Source organism: Phragmites australis, chromosome 24 (assembly GCF_958298935.1).
Source record: "Phragmites australis chromosome 24, lpPhrAust1.1, whole genome shotgun sequence".
Lineage (NCBI taxonomy): Eukaryota > Viridiplantae > Streptophyta > Magnoliopsida > Poales > Poaceae > Phragmites > Phragmites australis.
The window spans coordinates 3,224,038-3,237,480 of NC_084944.1; the positions used below are offsets into that span (position 1 = coordinate 3,224,038).

The 13,443-nt window shown below is 40.8% G+C and overlaps 1 protein-coding gene across 1 annotated transcript; it reads left to right on the plus strand.

Moving 5' to 3' along the window:
* The first annotated feature begins 816 nt into the window (after positions 1–816).
* LOC133907393 (plant UBX domain-containing protein 10-like) lies at positions 817–5,465 on the plus strand. Its single transcript, XM_062349427.1, has 4 exons — positions 817–1,780; positions 3,985–4,155; positions 4,500–4,703; positions 5,082–5,465. The coding sequence occupies exons 1-4, from the start codon at positions 977–979 to the stop codon at positions 5,310–5,312; spliced, it is 1,410 nt and encodes a 469-aa protein (XP_062205411.1). The 5' UTR covers positions 817–976; the 3' UTR covers positions 5,313–5,465.
* The last annotated feature ends 7,978 nt before the right edge of the window (positions 5,466–13,443 follow it).

Consider the following 13,443-nt stretch of genomic DNA (forward strand, 5'->3'; position numbering starts at 1 on the left):
CATCGAATAAATTCTGTTTACTTCTATATCATCGAATAAATGTTTCATTTCCTTATATGCCATCGGCTTCCGATACCACCCTCCGCTGCACTGTTCATGAACAGTATGAACAGTATCTGTGAATAAAAAAAGTCACAAAAAATATGTCGATTTTTGTGCACGCTCTATAATTCATAATCAACCCGTTTTAACTGTATTCACCTAAAAATACTGTATAGAATTCAAACTAAAATTCTTCAAAATGTACTACTTTTATAACTTTTTGTAATTTTTAAGCCTCATAAAAATTTACAAAAAATCTGAGAAAATTTACTAATATTCCTCTAATGTGATGTAATAATTTCTAAAATGATCTCCCACGGTGAAAAAATTAGTTCTTTGTAATACACAGTATTACAAAAGTAGCTCATTTTGAGAAATTTTAGTTTGAATTTTATACAGTATTTTTAGATGAATACAGTTAAAATGGGTTAATTATGAATTATAGAGCGTGCACAAAAATTGACATATTTTTTTGACCTTTTTTATTCTCGGATACTGCTCATGAACAGTATAGCGGAGGACAGTATCGGAAGCCGATGGCATATAAGCGACTAATGTTTTAGTCGATGATATACAAGTAAACATAATTTATTCGATGGCGGATTATAGAATCAGTAGTTATTCAACGGTGAATTGTAGATTTTCTCAATAAAAATAAAAATAGCTCGCGCGTAATCGTGCAGTACAGTAAACACTTCCGCAAAATTCCGGCAAACCGCGGTGCCGTTCCGTCCCGTCCCGTTCGGCCGTTCCATTTCGTCTCGTTGGCGACTCTGCTTTATCGGCGACTCCGCGAGGGGAAAGACGTCATCACTGACCCGCTCGCAACCGCATCTCGCATTCTCGCCTCTTCCTCCCAACCACCACGACCACCGCCTTCCCCAATCCCCAAACCCTAGCTCGACCCCCGGCCCCCACCTCGCCGTCGGCCGCCATGTCCGAGTCCGTCGACGACAAGGTCAGTTACTTCCAGGCCGTCACCGGCATATCCGACGCGGACCTCTGCACGGAGATCCTCGCCGCGCACAACTGGGACCTGCAGCTTGCCGTCTCCTCCATCACCGCCAACCCGTCCTCCCCCTCCGCCTCCGCCTCCGCCTCCACCTCCTCGCGCGAGCCGGCCCCGTTCGCCCCGCCGGAGGAGGCGGATTTCGTCGCGCCGCCGCCGCTGCCGCCGCCTCAGCAGCAGCAGCAGCAGCAGCCGGGGATCGTGTGGAAGCTGGTGACGCTGCCCTTCTACGTGGTCTCGGGCGGGGTAGGACTCATCGCTGGCTCGTTCCGCCTCGGCGCCTGGGTCGCCGGGGGCGTGCTGTCCCGCTCCCTCTCCCTCCTCGGCCTCGCGGCGCAGGGCGGCGGCGATCGGCTGCTCGAGCTGCCGCCGTCCGCCGCCGAGGCGGCCGACTTCGTCGCGGAGTTCGAGCGCGAGTTCGGCGCCGGCCGTGGCCCGCGCTTCGTCGCCGAGGGGTTTGCAGACGCGTTGCAGCGTGCGCAGCGCGAGTACAAGCTTCTGTTCGTGTATCTCCACTCTCCTGACCACCCGGATACCCCTTCCTTCTGTGGTGGCAGCCTCTGCGCCGAGCCGGTTGCGGCTTTCATAGATGAGAACTTTGTTGCGTGGGGTGGTAGCATCAGAAGGACCGAAGGGTTCAAGATGAGTAACAGCCTGAATGCGTCGAGGTTCCCGTTTTGTGCGGTAGTCATGGCATCTACGAACCAGAGAATCGTGCTATTGCAGCAGGTATGGTGTTGATGTGTCACTTGTCAGGTCTGGGAAATGAGTTTTAACTTTCATCTAGGATTTAGCTGCTGGGTTCCATAGATTTGGGGGTTTGGGTTGTCTTGATTAGCATATTAATGATATTCAAGGTGTTTGTTTGAAACAATTAGATCCACTGGACTTAGATTGGCAATGCTTACCATTTTTAGATCATTCTATATTAACGAAATGTCTAGTTCTCAGGTGACTGAAAATTGCTGGAATCTCAGTCGATGCCGATTTAAACTGCTGCCGGCGAGGTTAGGTCACTGGAATAGCTTTTTTTTTTTGGGGGGGGGGGGGGGGGGGTTAGGGTTTGGGTTGTCGGATGCCCCGGGGTTTAGAGGAAATGCGTTGGGCACCAGGAGATAGGTGGCAGGCGAGGCGGTGGTGCCAGCGGTGGGGGAGGCAAAGGCAAAGCCCGTTGGAGACAGGTTAGAGTGGCGGGGGTGGCGGCTGCGAATCCGGGGGCTCAGCCACCAGAGATAGGAGGAGGGTGGGGCAGGGGTGCTTGTTGACGCAGCTGTGTTACAGGAGAGAAAAAGAGAAACTAGCTGGAGGTAGAAGAAAGAACCTGGGCCGTTGGATTTGAATCCAACAGCCACAGGGCGTTGACTGAAAGTCCTTTGGATTTCAGTCACCTGACAGAGAGAAGTCCCCTCCTATTAATGTCTTGAAAGTGTTTGCTGTAGTTTAGACTTTAGAACACTTAGTTGCCGAAGTTAGTCTACTGTTATGCTTATGGACTCAGTGCTTGCTATAGCAGAATATGATAATGTTGTTGCCTCCTGCAAGATAGTGAAGTTTGATTGTTTTGAGAGTGCTTATGTTGTCATAACTAAATTAGGGATTTGGTGTGTCTGCAGTTTGATTTCTTGAGTTAATTGCTGTATTTCCTATTTGAGATAGCAACCATAACATGTTTAATGTTGCCCTCTGTAAGTAAACACTTTATGATGTGTCCCTTTTGTTAGTTACACATGCATATCTTAAAGCAATTTTCAAAAGATTTTTATCTACTTATGGCATGTTCGGTTGCGTTCACGCTGTGGAATGGGAATTGCGACTTGAGTTTCGAGAGGTGAAATTGGGCGAGGGAATGTAGTTTTCACTCCCTTTCACTTTATTGGTCAGGATGAGATTTGGGTGGGAATTCCAGAGGGGGTTGTTTTCATTCTAAATTCTTAATCCCTTGAAACAATTGACAAGTTTTTTATTGGGAGTAAACTGGTGGTAGTTGCACCCACCTTCCCAATTGTGAAATCCGTCAATTCTATATCCACCATCCAAACAAAGGGCTCAACAAGTCCAATCGCTCATTTCCCATTTCCCACCAACCACTTTGCACAAGCCCAGCACACTGTAGATCACTGGATGCAATTATGTGATCCTTCTATAAGTCCATCATATTGGAATTTTATGTGATATTCTAATGAATTTCAGCAACTTCTGTTCATGAATCATTGTATGAAAACTAATCCAGGTGATTTTCCCTATAAGATTTGAACAAAGTGCTGCGAATGTGGTATTTCATGTTTGGTTTACGTTTGCATATTATTACTACTTGTGTGTGGTACTTTTTATCTAGAAGGCTATATTAATATTTAAAAAAATCATGTTCATGTCATCCGCTTTTGTCCAAGCAGCTAACTGCTGAAGATATCGCTGGCTGTTGATAAATAAGTACATTAGTTTCGTTATGTGCACGTTCTATTGCATATACCATAATATAATCGTCCGATTTCTTATATTGCAATGTTGCTTCATTCTGATGGGTGATGCTACTGCTGGTTAGCATTGATGCCATTTTTGTTAGGACTTAAAACGTCTAATTTCTATAATGAAATTCCGTTTGTGTATTCCTTCCACCATTTGCATGGTATGTCTGGTAATACCACTGGAGCAGAAAGTGTTATAAATCTCACATGTCCTTACAATTGAGTGAAATAATGTATCTAGTAAACATTAGTCATTGATGGATCCAAAGCCCTTTAGGTCTTGCTATTGTTTAGTAATGTGTATGGTATATGTTTGGCCTGTAAAACTGTCAGAATGTGTCGTTCTTTTACCATGTAGAGTCAGTTTTACTAAATGTTTGGTTTTGTAAAACTATCAGAATCTTTGATTCTTTTACCATTTAGAGTCGATCAGTATTGCTCATGCATTTTATCTTCCATGTTCCATAGGTTGAAGGGCCCAAATCACCTGAAGAGATGATAACAATTCTTCAACGAGTTGTTGAAGAATGCACTACATCACTCGTTGCTGCCAGGATTGAAGCTGAAGAGAGACTAAACAATCAACGCTTGCGTGAGGAACAAGATGATGCTTATCGAGCTGCACTTGAAGCTGACCAGGTACCCTAAGTTATCTGTTCAGTGTTCATCCTTATGTTGCTGATACATGATGCTTGATAGTAGAAGAGTGTGCATCTCTATCTATGGAAGGAACTTATGGTGGAGTTGGTTGACTATGCTGGCTGGAGGGTGGTTATGTGGATTTCCTTATCTTTGTGTAACGATGTTTTAGTTTTCTTCCAGTGAAGGAAATTGTGCCTTCAAGTGTTCTATTTGCGCACAGTATACTATTCCATAATACATTAATTGAGGTGCCAACTCGAGCAGGGTGTAGAAATATCCATCTAGTATTGGAACTTTTGATGATAACACTAGCTTATCACAATTTTATATGAAATTACCAGGCCAGGGAACGTGAAAGGATAGAGGAACAGGAAAGACGCGAAAGAGAGGCTGCAGAGGCTGAGAGAAAGCGTAAAGAAGAAGAGGAAGCTCTAGTGAGGGCAGCCCAAGAAGCAGCAGAAAAGGAAGCTGCTCTTGCAAGGAGGCGGCAAGAGAAGGCCATGGCTCTTGGAGCTGAACCTGAGAAAGGACCTGACGTTACTCGAGTATGTTTAACGTTCTTTGCTGATCTTTTTAACAACCTTTTTCCAATTTGACGTTACTCTAGCATTTGTCTATTGAGGTCCACCAAGTATCACTGTTGTAAATGCAAATTTCTGTTTCTTATACGATATGTTATACGGTATTTTCAATGAACTGGGAAGCTTTGCTAAGCTTCCCTCATTTCTCTCTGAGTTACATATTGCCTGAATTTGATGTCTTTTCTTTTTTAACCAAGCCTGAATATGATGTCTACGTACACGCACCCTGCATTCTCTTTACAGTAGTTACAAGTTACTAGTGGTAATAGTGGATTTATGCAATTGGCCCGCCTTGTGCAAATTCCTTGAAACTAACTGGGAGACATGCTGATGATGTTGCAGGTTCTCGTAAGATTTCCAACTGGAGAGCGCAAAGAACGGCGTTTCTACAGCTCCACCACCATCACCTCCCTATACGACTACGTCGATTCTTTGGATTGCTTAAAAGCAGAGAAGTACACCTTGGTTTCGAATTTCCCGCGAGTCACATTCGGTCCAGAGAAGCACTCCCTGACGCTGGAGGAAGCAGGTTTGCATCCGCAAGCAAGCCTGTTTATAGAGATAGAACAATGATGTCGTTGTAAGTTCTGAGCGAAACTTGAAAGTATAGGTGCTTCTTTTACAGTTTGTTTGACATCAGTGAAGTACTTACAGTTGTATTACGCCACAAGAACATGCTTCCTTTGTACTTCATTCATTCAATAAGTTCACCTTCACCGAGATCAATTGACCATTGCCAAGTTTTGTATATGTTAAGCTTGCGACCATGTTTGATGATCGTTATAAAGGCAGAAGTTCTGGGAGGCAACAATGCAGTATGCAAGACTGAAAAACTTGTAGCATTAGATGATTTCTCCCATGCTCGTTGTGCTTCTCCGGGCGTGGAATCTGCTAAATCTCACATCGATTACAAGCTGCCAATCCTATTTGCTAGACATTTTCGGTCATGGACAGCTTCCCTCAATCGGAACGGGATGGGTGCGGCAACATTTCTGAAAACCCACACGCGTGAGTTGTGACTAGAGACAAACTGGCGTGGGGTAAATGAATTTGCAAGTTCGATTCGATTTGGGTAGGCACATCAGTAAATTTCAAACATTTCACCTACGTAACAAAAAAGGAGGATTGCAAAGACACTCGAATTCTGGGCCATTAGATCTAGAAAAAAGTTTATTTTGATTCGCATTGGCTAGGCACATCGAGTTGAATTCGAACATTTCGAGTAGAGTATATGGGGAAAGCTGAAGTGCTCAATGTTAAGGTTTTGTCGAGCTACACGGTCTACAACAATGTGCAGCTCATAATGCATATTGAGGATAGAGGATAGGTATTTATTTGTAGATTCTACTTTTAGGTATTACAAGTATTCCACATGTTTATAGGAAACTATGAGACTCTTAAGCTATGTTATCAACCACATCAAACAAACTAATTGCGTGAGTTCAAAATATATATGTTTCTAGGACATATGTATGAGTCATGTACCACGATTTAATGGTATATGTGAGATCAATTCTAATATGATCATGTGAATCAACAACTTGCAAACCCAATATTTTTTTTGCAATATATATATATACTTGTAACTGGTCAGATTACATGTATTCTAGCACAGACTTGCTAAATAGTGCACGCCATCGTAAGCATCATGTTGCCTCTTCTCCACACTTCACGTGTTGGGCTGGCCTGCTCCCTCTTGTTGTCTATTGGCCCAAGTGCACGACTGCACACTTGCGGAACGACGACGTTGTCGCTTCAGTGCTCTAAGTCAAGCGAACATAACCAGAGACATCAGGGACTACATAACACCAAAAGACATCAATTTTGAAATATCTAAAAAATAATCTTATTAATCCAAACATGTAGCCTCATATGAACCAGTGTTATTTAGACATAGATACGGATGTCGAAATTCGATTTGGATTCGGATATTTGATTCGGTAAAGAAAATTTAGACACGCGAAATACAATTCGGTATCTGACACGGGTGTCGGAATCCGACTCGGATTTGAGATATCCGATTCGGCAAATAAATTTGAACACTGATGTCCAGATAACACTGATATGAACCAAATAAATGCATAATACTTTAGACAAATCCAAATTCTGATAACACCCACTATAGATTGTCTAATTCACACAATAATACATTAAAAGTACAAAAATAATATGCTTTCTAATTTTTAGACAAAGCATCATTATAATTACCACTAACAGGCAGAAGCATGTAATCGTCACTTGGAAGGACAGATATAGAATGCTTTCAACCATAGATTCTTGATCACGTGGGCGTACCTAGCAAAGAACATTACAATACATATGTACACCTCAAACATTTTTATAAGATACTCACAATTTTCGAAAATAGTTAAAATAGTAGCTAAAAAATATTTTGCCTTGTAACTCAAATAGTTTTAACTAACTCCATATAACTACCAATTTCATGATCCACTCAATTGACGCCAACAAATCACTCTCTCATGTACCGTATAGCCAAAATAAGTAACAACCTATTGAAATGATGGAATGGTCTAAGAGAAAGGTGAATTGAGCTCTAATTAAAAATATTTCTATCAAAAACTAAAATAAATAGCAACCTTATCCTAGATAAAATATAATGCAACTACGTGAACAAACTAGAACAATACAACAAAACAAGCAAGCAAAGACACTAAGTAAATTGTGGAATTAAAGCTTACAAGAATGTAAATACTCGAAGTAAATATAGGAAAGTAGAAAGATGCACAAGAGGACATCGATTTTTTCCCAATGTATCAAGGAGTTGTCATTCCCTCTAGTTCTCGTTAAAGCATCCCCAAGAATATCAGTCACCAAGACTCAAGTGCTCCCTCATGATTATCACTTCTCCATCGTCGAATTAGCGGGCATCAAAACAAGTATATCGCACTTCTCAGGGCTCCCACAAGAACCCCAAGAGCTCACCGTAACAACTCCAATCACCTAAGACCTGCTAGGTGTTACCAGTCACCAAGAATAACAAACCAATAGTTTCACTTGATCAAGATTAAGTCTAAACTACAGCTAGATGTACATTTGCTACTCTCAAAGCACTAATGATATCCTTAATCTTTCAATTAGTGACTTTGCAAATCACTTAAGTGATCTCTCTTGTTTTTTGATGATACACACAGTGTATAGGCTCCTCTGGGTTAAAAAAGATCAAAGTGAGACCGAGTGAGGGGGTATTTATAGGCTAGAGATCCAAATCTTGCTGTTGCCCAACTACCTCATTTTTCTGTGAATGCCGGAAGATCCGGCGTGCACTTGCTCATACACGCTAGAACATCCGGCATATACCTTTTTAACTGCTCCTAACTGTCAGCTGTTAATTAGCCGTTAAGCCTGTTAAACACTCAGCGAAGCCTCCGGGCACACGCCAAATCATCTTGTGTGTAGAACCACAAAATCCAGACTTTAAAATTCTTCTATGCAAGAAATACTCCGGCATATACTCCAGTATACACGCCGGACCATCTAGTGTGCATAATCTTCAAACACCTTGTTGAAATCCTCTCTGCAATAAATGCTCTGACGTAGCCTTCTTTACACGGCTCTGATGTTAATGGGTCTTAGATCATCGGACCATCTGATGTACTTAATATCTTTTTGCCTTAATCAAGAAATACTCCGGCGTGTTCATCTCTGTTAACGTCGGACCATCTGGTGTACTGAAAAATTTTTGAGCTCGTCCAATTCAAGCACTCTTGAGTTCTAACTTCTCGACATCTTAACCATAGTCTTTTTTGAGCTGCCTAGTGCTATAAATTTACAAGTATGTATCTAACCTTGTCTAGACTCAACTAGATCAAACTATAACTCTTAGCCTTCTTTATAGTACAGTCAAAAGACTAAAAAAAGAGATCTAAACTACTATAAGTGTCATTCATGTCCTTGTGACACTTAGAACTAGAAGAACATTAATCTTGATATATATGTTCTTTGATTATGCATTATATCATCTTAGGGACTAAGAAATTCGCTCATCATTGTAAACTAAATTTTTATTGCTATTCAAAGCATACATGTTAGTCACACTAATACGGTTGTCATTAATTATCGAAACACTTAACACTTACTTATGAACCTAGATGCTACACCCATACAGCCTTACGAAGTAAAAGGGAAACCACGGCTCCAAATACTAACAACTATATCCGTTTAAGCGAGTTTCATAGAGCAAGTGATGTGATCACGATAGTAAAGAGCAACGCACTTCTAACAAGCAACTTAACATACATGTAGTTAAGGTGGGACCAACGCCACATCAGAAACATAGTGGTCAGAGTTATCTAAGTTTGATTTTTCAATGATGTTTTTAGATAAAAGATATCTAAGAGATAAAGAGATTGATATATTAATATATAGCAATGATGCAAGGACTAACCAATGTTATAAGTTTTGATATGGCCTTATGAGGGCCCTTTTTATTTTGAGATATTAGTCTAGCAAGAATAGCTCGTGAATTATCTTATTTTGTGATGTCGTGATTTTTTAGGAAAATAAAAAATTGGAGCTCGAACGAGACATTTTAATACAAAATGTACACCCATTCTTAGAATATTGCGTCCGCTACTGCGCCTGGAGCGTCCTGTGCGAACGAGCCACGACCAAGATCGACAACATCGCGTTCCACGGGGGAGGATATGCTACATGGGTTGGATCTGAACCCTCGTCATCTGCGACCTCAACCTTGGGGTTGACGTGTATCCGAATGAGGAACTTCGGCGTCTCGGCGAAACGGCTCTGCAGATGCGAATGTTTCCATTTCGTGCACGGGGCGCAAATGGTGACCTGCACCGGCGAGCTGCTGCTTGTCATTCTGTGCAGGGAGCGCGGCCACCCCTCTTTCTCTGAGATCTATAAACCGGTCTGGAGGGGTCGAGCAGTGCGATTGCTCCGAGTCTCTAAAATTCAAAGATCTTTTATATATATATATATATATATATATATATATATATATATATATATATATATATATATATATATATATATACTGTGTATATCGATCTAAAAGTAAATTAAAAATTAGATCTGAACGATTTATATTTAATAATAAGATCTTATTTTTAGACATAGATATAGATGTCGGAATTTGATTTGGATTCGGGTATCCGATTCGGCAAAGAAAATTTAGATACACGAAATACAACTCGGTATCTGACACGGGTGTCGGAATCCGACTCGGATTTGAGATGTCCGATTCGGTAAATAAATTTGAACACGGGTGTCCAGGTAATACTAATATGAACCAAATAAATGCGGAATACTTCAGACAAATCCAAATTCTGATAACACCCACTATAGATTGTCTAATTCACACAATAATACATTAAAAGTAAAAAATAACATGCTTTCTAATTTTTAGACAAAGCATCATTATAATTACCACTAACAGGCAGAAGCATGTAATCGTCACTTGGAAGGACAGATATAGAATGCTTTCAACCATAGATTCTTGATCACGTGGGCGTACCTAGCAAAGAACATTACAATACATATGTACACCTCAAACATTTTTATAAGATACTCACAATTTTCGAAAGTAGTTAAAATAGTAGCTAAAAAATATTTTGCCTTGTAACTCAAATAGTTTTAACTAACTCCATATAACTACCAATTTCATGATCCACTCAATTGACGCCAACAAACTACTCTTTCATGTACCGTATAGCCAAAATAAGTAACAACCTATTGAAATGATGGAATGGCCTAAGAGAAGGGTGAATTGAGCTCTAATTAAAAATAGTTCTATAAAAAACTAAAACAAGTAGCAACCTTATCCCAGATAAAATATAATACAACTACGTGAACAAACTAGAACAATACAACAAAACAAGCAAGCAAAGACAATAAGTAAATTGTGGAATTAAAGCTTGCAAGAATGTAAATGCTCAAAGTAAATATAGAAAAGTAGAAAGATGCACAAGAGGACATCGATTTTTTTTCAAGGTATCAAGGAGTTGTCATTCCCCCTAGTTCTCGTTGGAGCATCCCCAAGAATATCGCTTCTCCTTGAGTCACCAAGACTCAAGTGCTCCCTCATGATTATCACTTCTCCATCGCCGGATTAGCGGGCATCAAAACAAGTATATCGCACTTCTCAGGGCTCCCACAAGAACCCCAAGAGCTCACCGTAACAACTCCAATCACCTAAGACCTGCTAGGTATTGCCAATCACCAAGAATAACAAGCTAATAGTTTCACTTGATCAAGATTAAGTCTAAACTACAGCTAGATGCACACTTGCTACTCTCAAAGCACTAATGATATTCTTCATCTTTCAATTAGTGACTTTGCAAATCACTTAAGTGATCTCTCTTGTTTCTTTATGATACACACAATGTATAGGCTCCTCTAGGTTAAAAAAGATCAAAGTGAGACCGAGTGAGAGGGTATTTATAGGCTAGAGATCCAAATCTTGCCGTTGCCCAACTACCTCATTTTTCTGTGAATGCCGGAAGATCCGGCGTGCACTTGCTCACACACGCTGGAACATCCGGCATGTACCTTTTCAACTGCTCCTAACTGTCAGCTGTTAATTAGCCGTTAAGCCTGTTAAACACTCGGTGAAGCCTCCGAGCACACGCCAAATCATCTTGTGTGTAGAACCAAAAAATCCAGACTTTGAAATTCTTCTCTGCAAGAAATACTCCGGCATATACTCCAGTATACACGCCGGACCATCTAGTGTGCATAATCTTCAAACACCTTGTTGAAATCCTCTCTGCAATAAATACTCTGACGTAGCCTTCTTTACATGGCTCTGATGTTAATGGGTCTTAGATCATCGGACCATCTGGTGTACTTAATATCTTTTTGTCTTAATCAAGAAATACTCCGACGTGTTCATCTCTGTTAACATCGGATCATCTGGTGTACTGAAAAATTTCTGAGCTCGTCCAATTCAAGCACTCTTGAGTTCTAACTTATCGACATCTTAACCATGGTCTTTTTTGAGCTACCTAGTGCTATAAATTTACAAGTATGTATCCAACCTTGTCTAGACTCAACTAGATCAAGCTATAACTCTTAGCTCTCTTTATAGTACAGTCAAAAGACTAAGAAAAGAGATCTAAACTACTCTAAGTGTCATTCATGTCCTTGTGACACTTAGAACTAAAAGATCATTAATCTTGATATATATGTTCTTTGATCGTCCATTATATCATCTTAGGGACTAAGAAATCCACTCATTATTGTAAACTAAATTTTTGTTGCTATTCAAAACATACATGTTAGTCACAATGATACAGTTGTTATTAATCATCGAAACACTTACCACTTACTTATAGACCTAGATGCTACACCCATACAGCCTTACGAAGGAAAAGGGAAACCACAGCTGCAATTAGTAACAACTCTATCCGTTTAAGCGAGTTTCCTAGAGCAAGTGATGTGATCACGATAGTAAAGAGCAACACACTTCTAACAAGCAACTTAACATATATGTAGTTAAGATGGGACCAACGCCACATCAGAAACATAGAGTGGTCAGAGTTATCTAAATTTGATTTTTTTTAATGATGTTTCTAGATAAAAGATATCTAAGAGAAAAAGAGATTGATATATTGATATATAGCAATGATGCAACGACCAACTAAGGTTATAAGTTTTGATGTGGCCTTATGAGGGCCCTTTTTATTTTGAGATATTAGTCTAACTAGAATAGCTCGTGAATTATCTTATTTTGTGATGTCATGATTTTTTAGGAAAATAAAAAATTGGATCTCGAACGAGACATTTTAGTACAAAATGTACACCCATTCTTAGAATATTGCGTCCGCTACTGCGCTTGGAGCGTCCTGTGCGAACGAGCCACGACCGAGATCGACAGCATCGCGTTCCACGGGGGAGGATATACTACATGAATTGGATGTGAACCCTCGTCATCTGCGACCTCAACCTTGGGGTTGACGTGTATCCGAATGAGGAACTTCGGCGCATCGGCGAAACGGCTCTGCAGATGCGAATGTTTCCATTTCGTGCACGGGGCGCAAATGGTGACCTGCGCCGGCGAGCTGCTGCTTGTCATTCTGTGCAGGGAGCGCGACCACCCGTCCTTCTCTGAGATCCATAAACCGGAGTTGAGGCCAGAGTTGGCGGTGCTGCTGGAGCTCAGCGAGAGAGTGACAGACCTCAGCAAGCACTCACTTCTCCTGGGTCGCGATGAGAACATTTACAATACACTATAATACTAGATGATGGAGAGTATCATTGTTGTGATCCAACCGTCCATTTTAGTAAGTATTATTGTAATTATCTTGATATCCTTAGGGGTAATTACGTCATTGACTGACCGGACTTCGGACCTTCGCCACTCATCATCGACCGACCGACGGAGGGTGAAAATCCTAATAAATGAAATGAACAGAATAAGTGAAAGCTTATCCGAAGAATAAACTAACATTTTGATCTTCCCTAATTAAACATATAATTTACAAGTTTATCATAGTTTTTTTTTCCAATCCTACCCTTATGATACCCATGATACTCTTTAATGATACCCATAATACTGATGGACGATAGAGTATCATTGGGCCAATCTAAACCACCGGATGAAGAAAATGGACGATATACACTTATTTATGTGTACTGTAAAAGTCCTCGCGATGAAAGCTTCGCCCTTTCTACCATGGAGTTCTCCGCTACCAAAAGAAACCACGTCTACGTTGTGGCACATGGT

Bases quoted from the DNA above. Each gene is read 5' to 3' on its own strand.
- LOC133907393 (XM_062349427.1), top strand. From the start codon at position 977: ATGTCCGAGTCCGTCGACGACAAGGTCAGTTACTTCCAGGCCGTCACC. The intron at 4,156-4,499 runs GTACCCTAAGTT...TGAAATTACCAG, and splicing joins CTGCACTTGAAGCTGACCAG to GCCAGGGAACGTGAAAGGAT. The intron at 4,704-5,081 runs GTATGTTTAACG...ATGATGTTGCAG, and splicing joins AAGGACCTGACGTTACTCGA to GTTCTCGTAAGATTTCCAAC.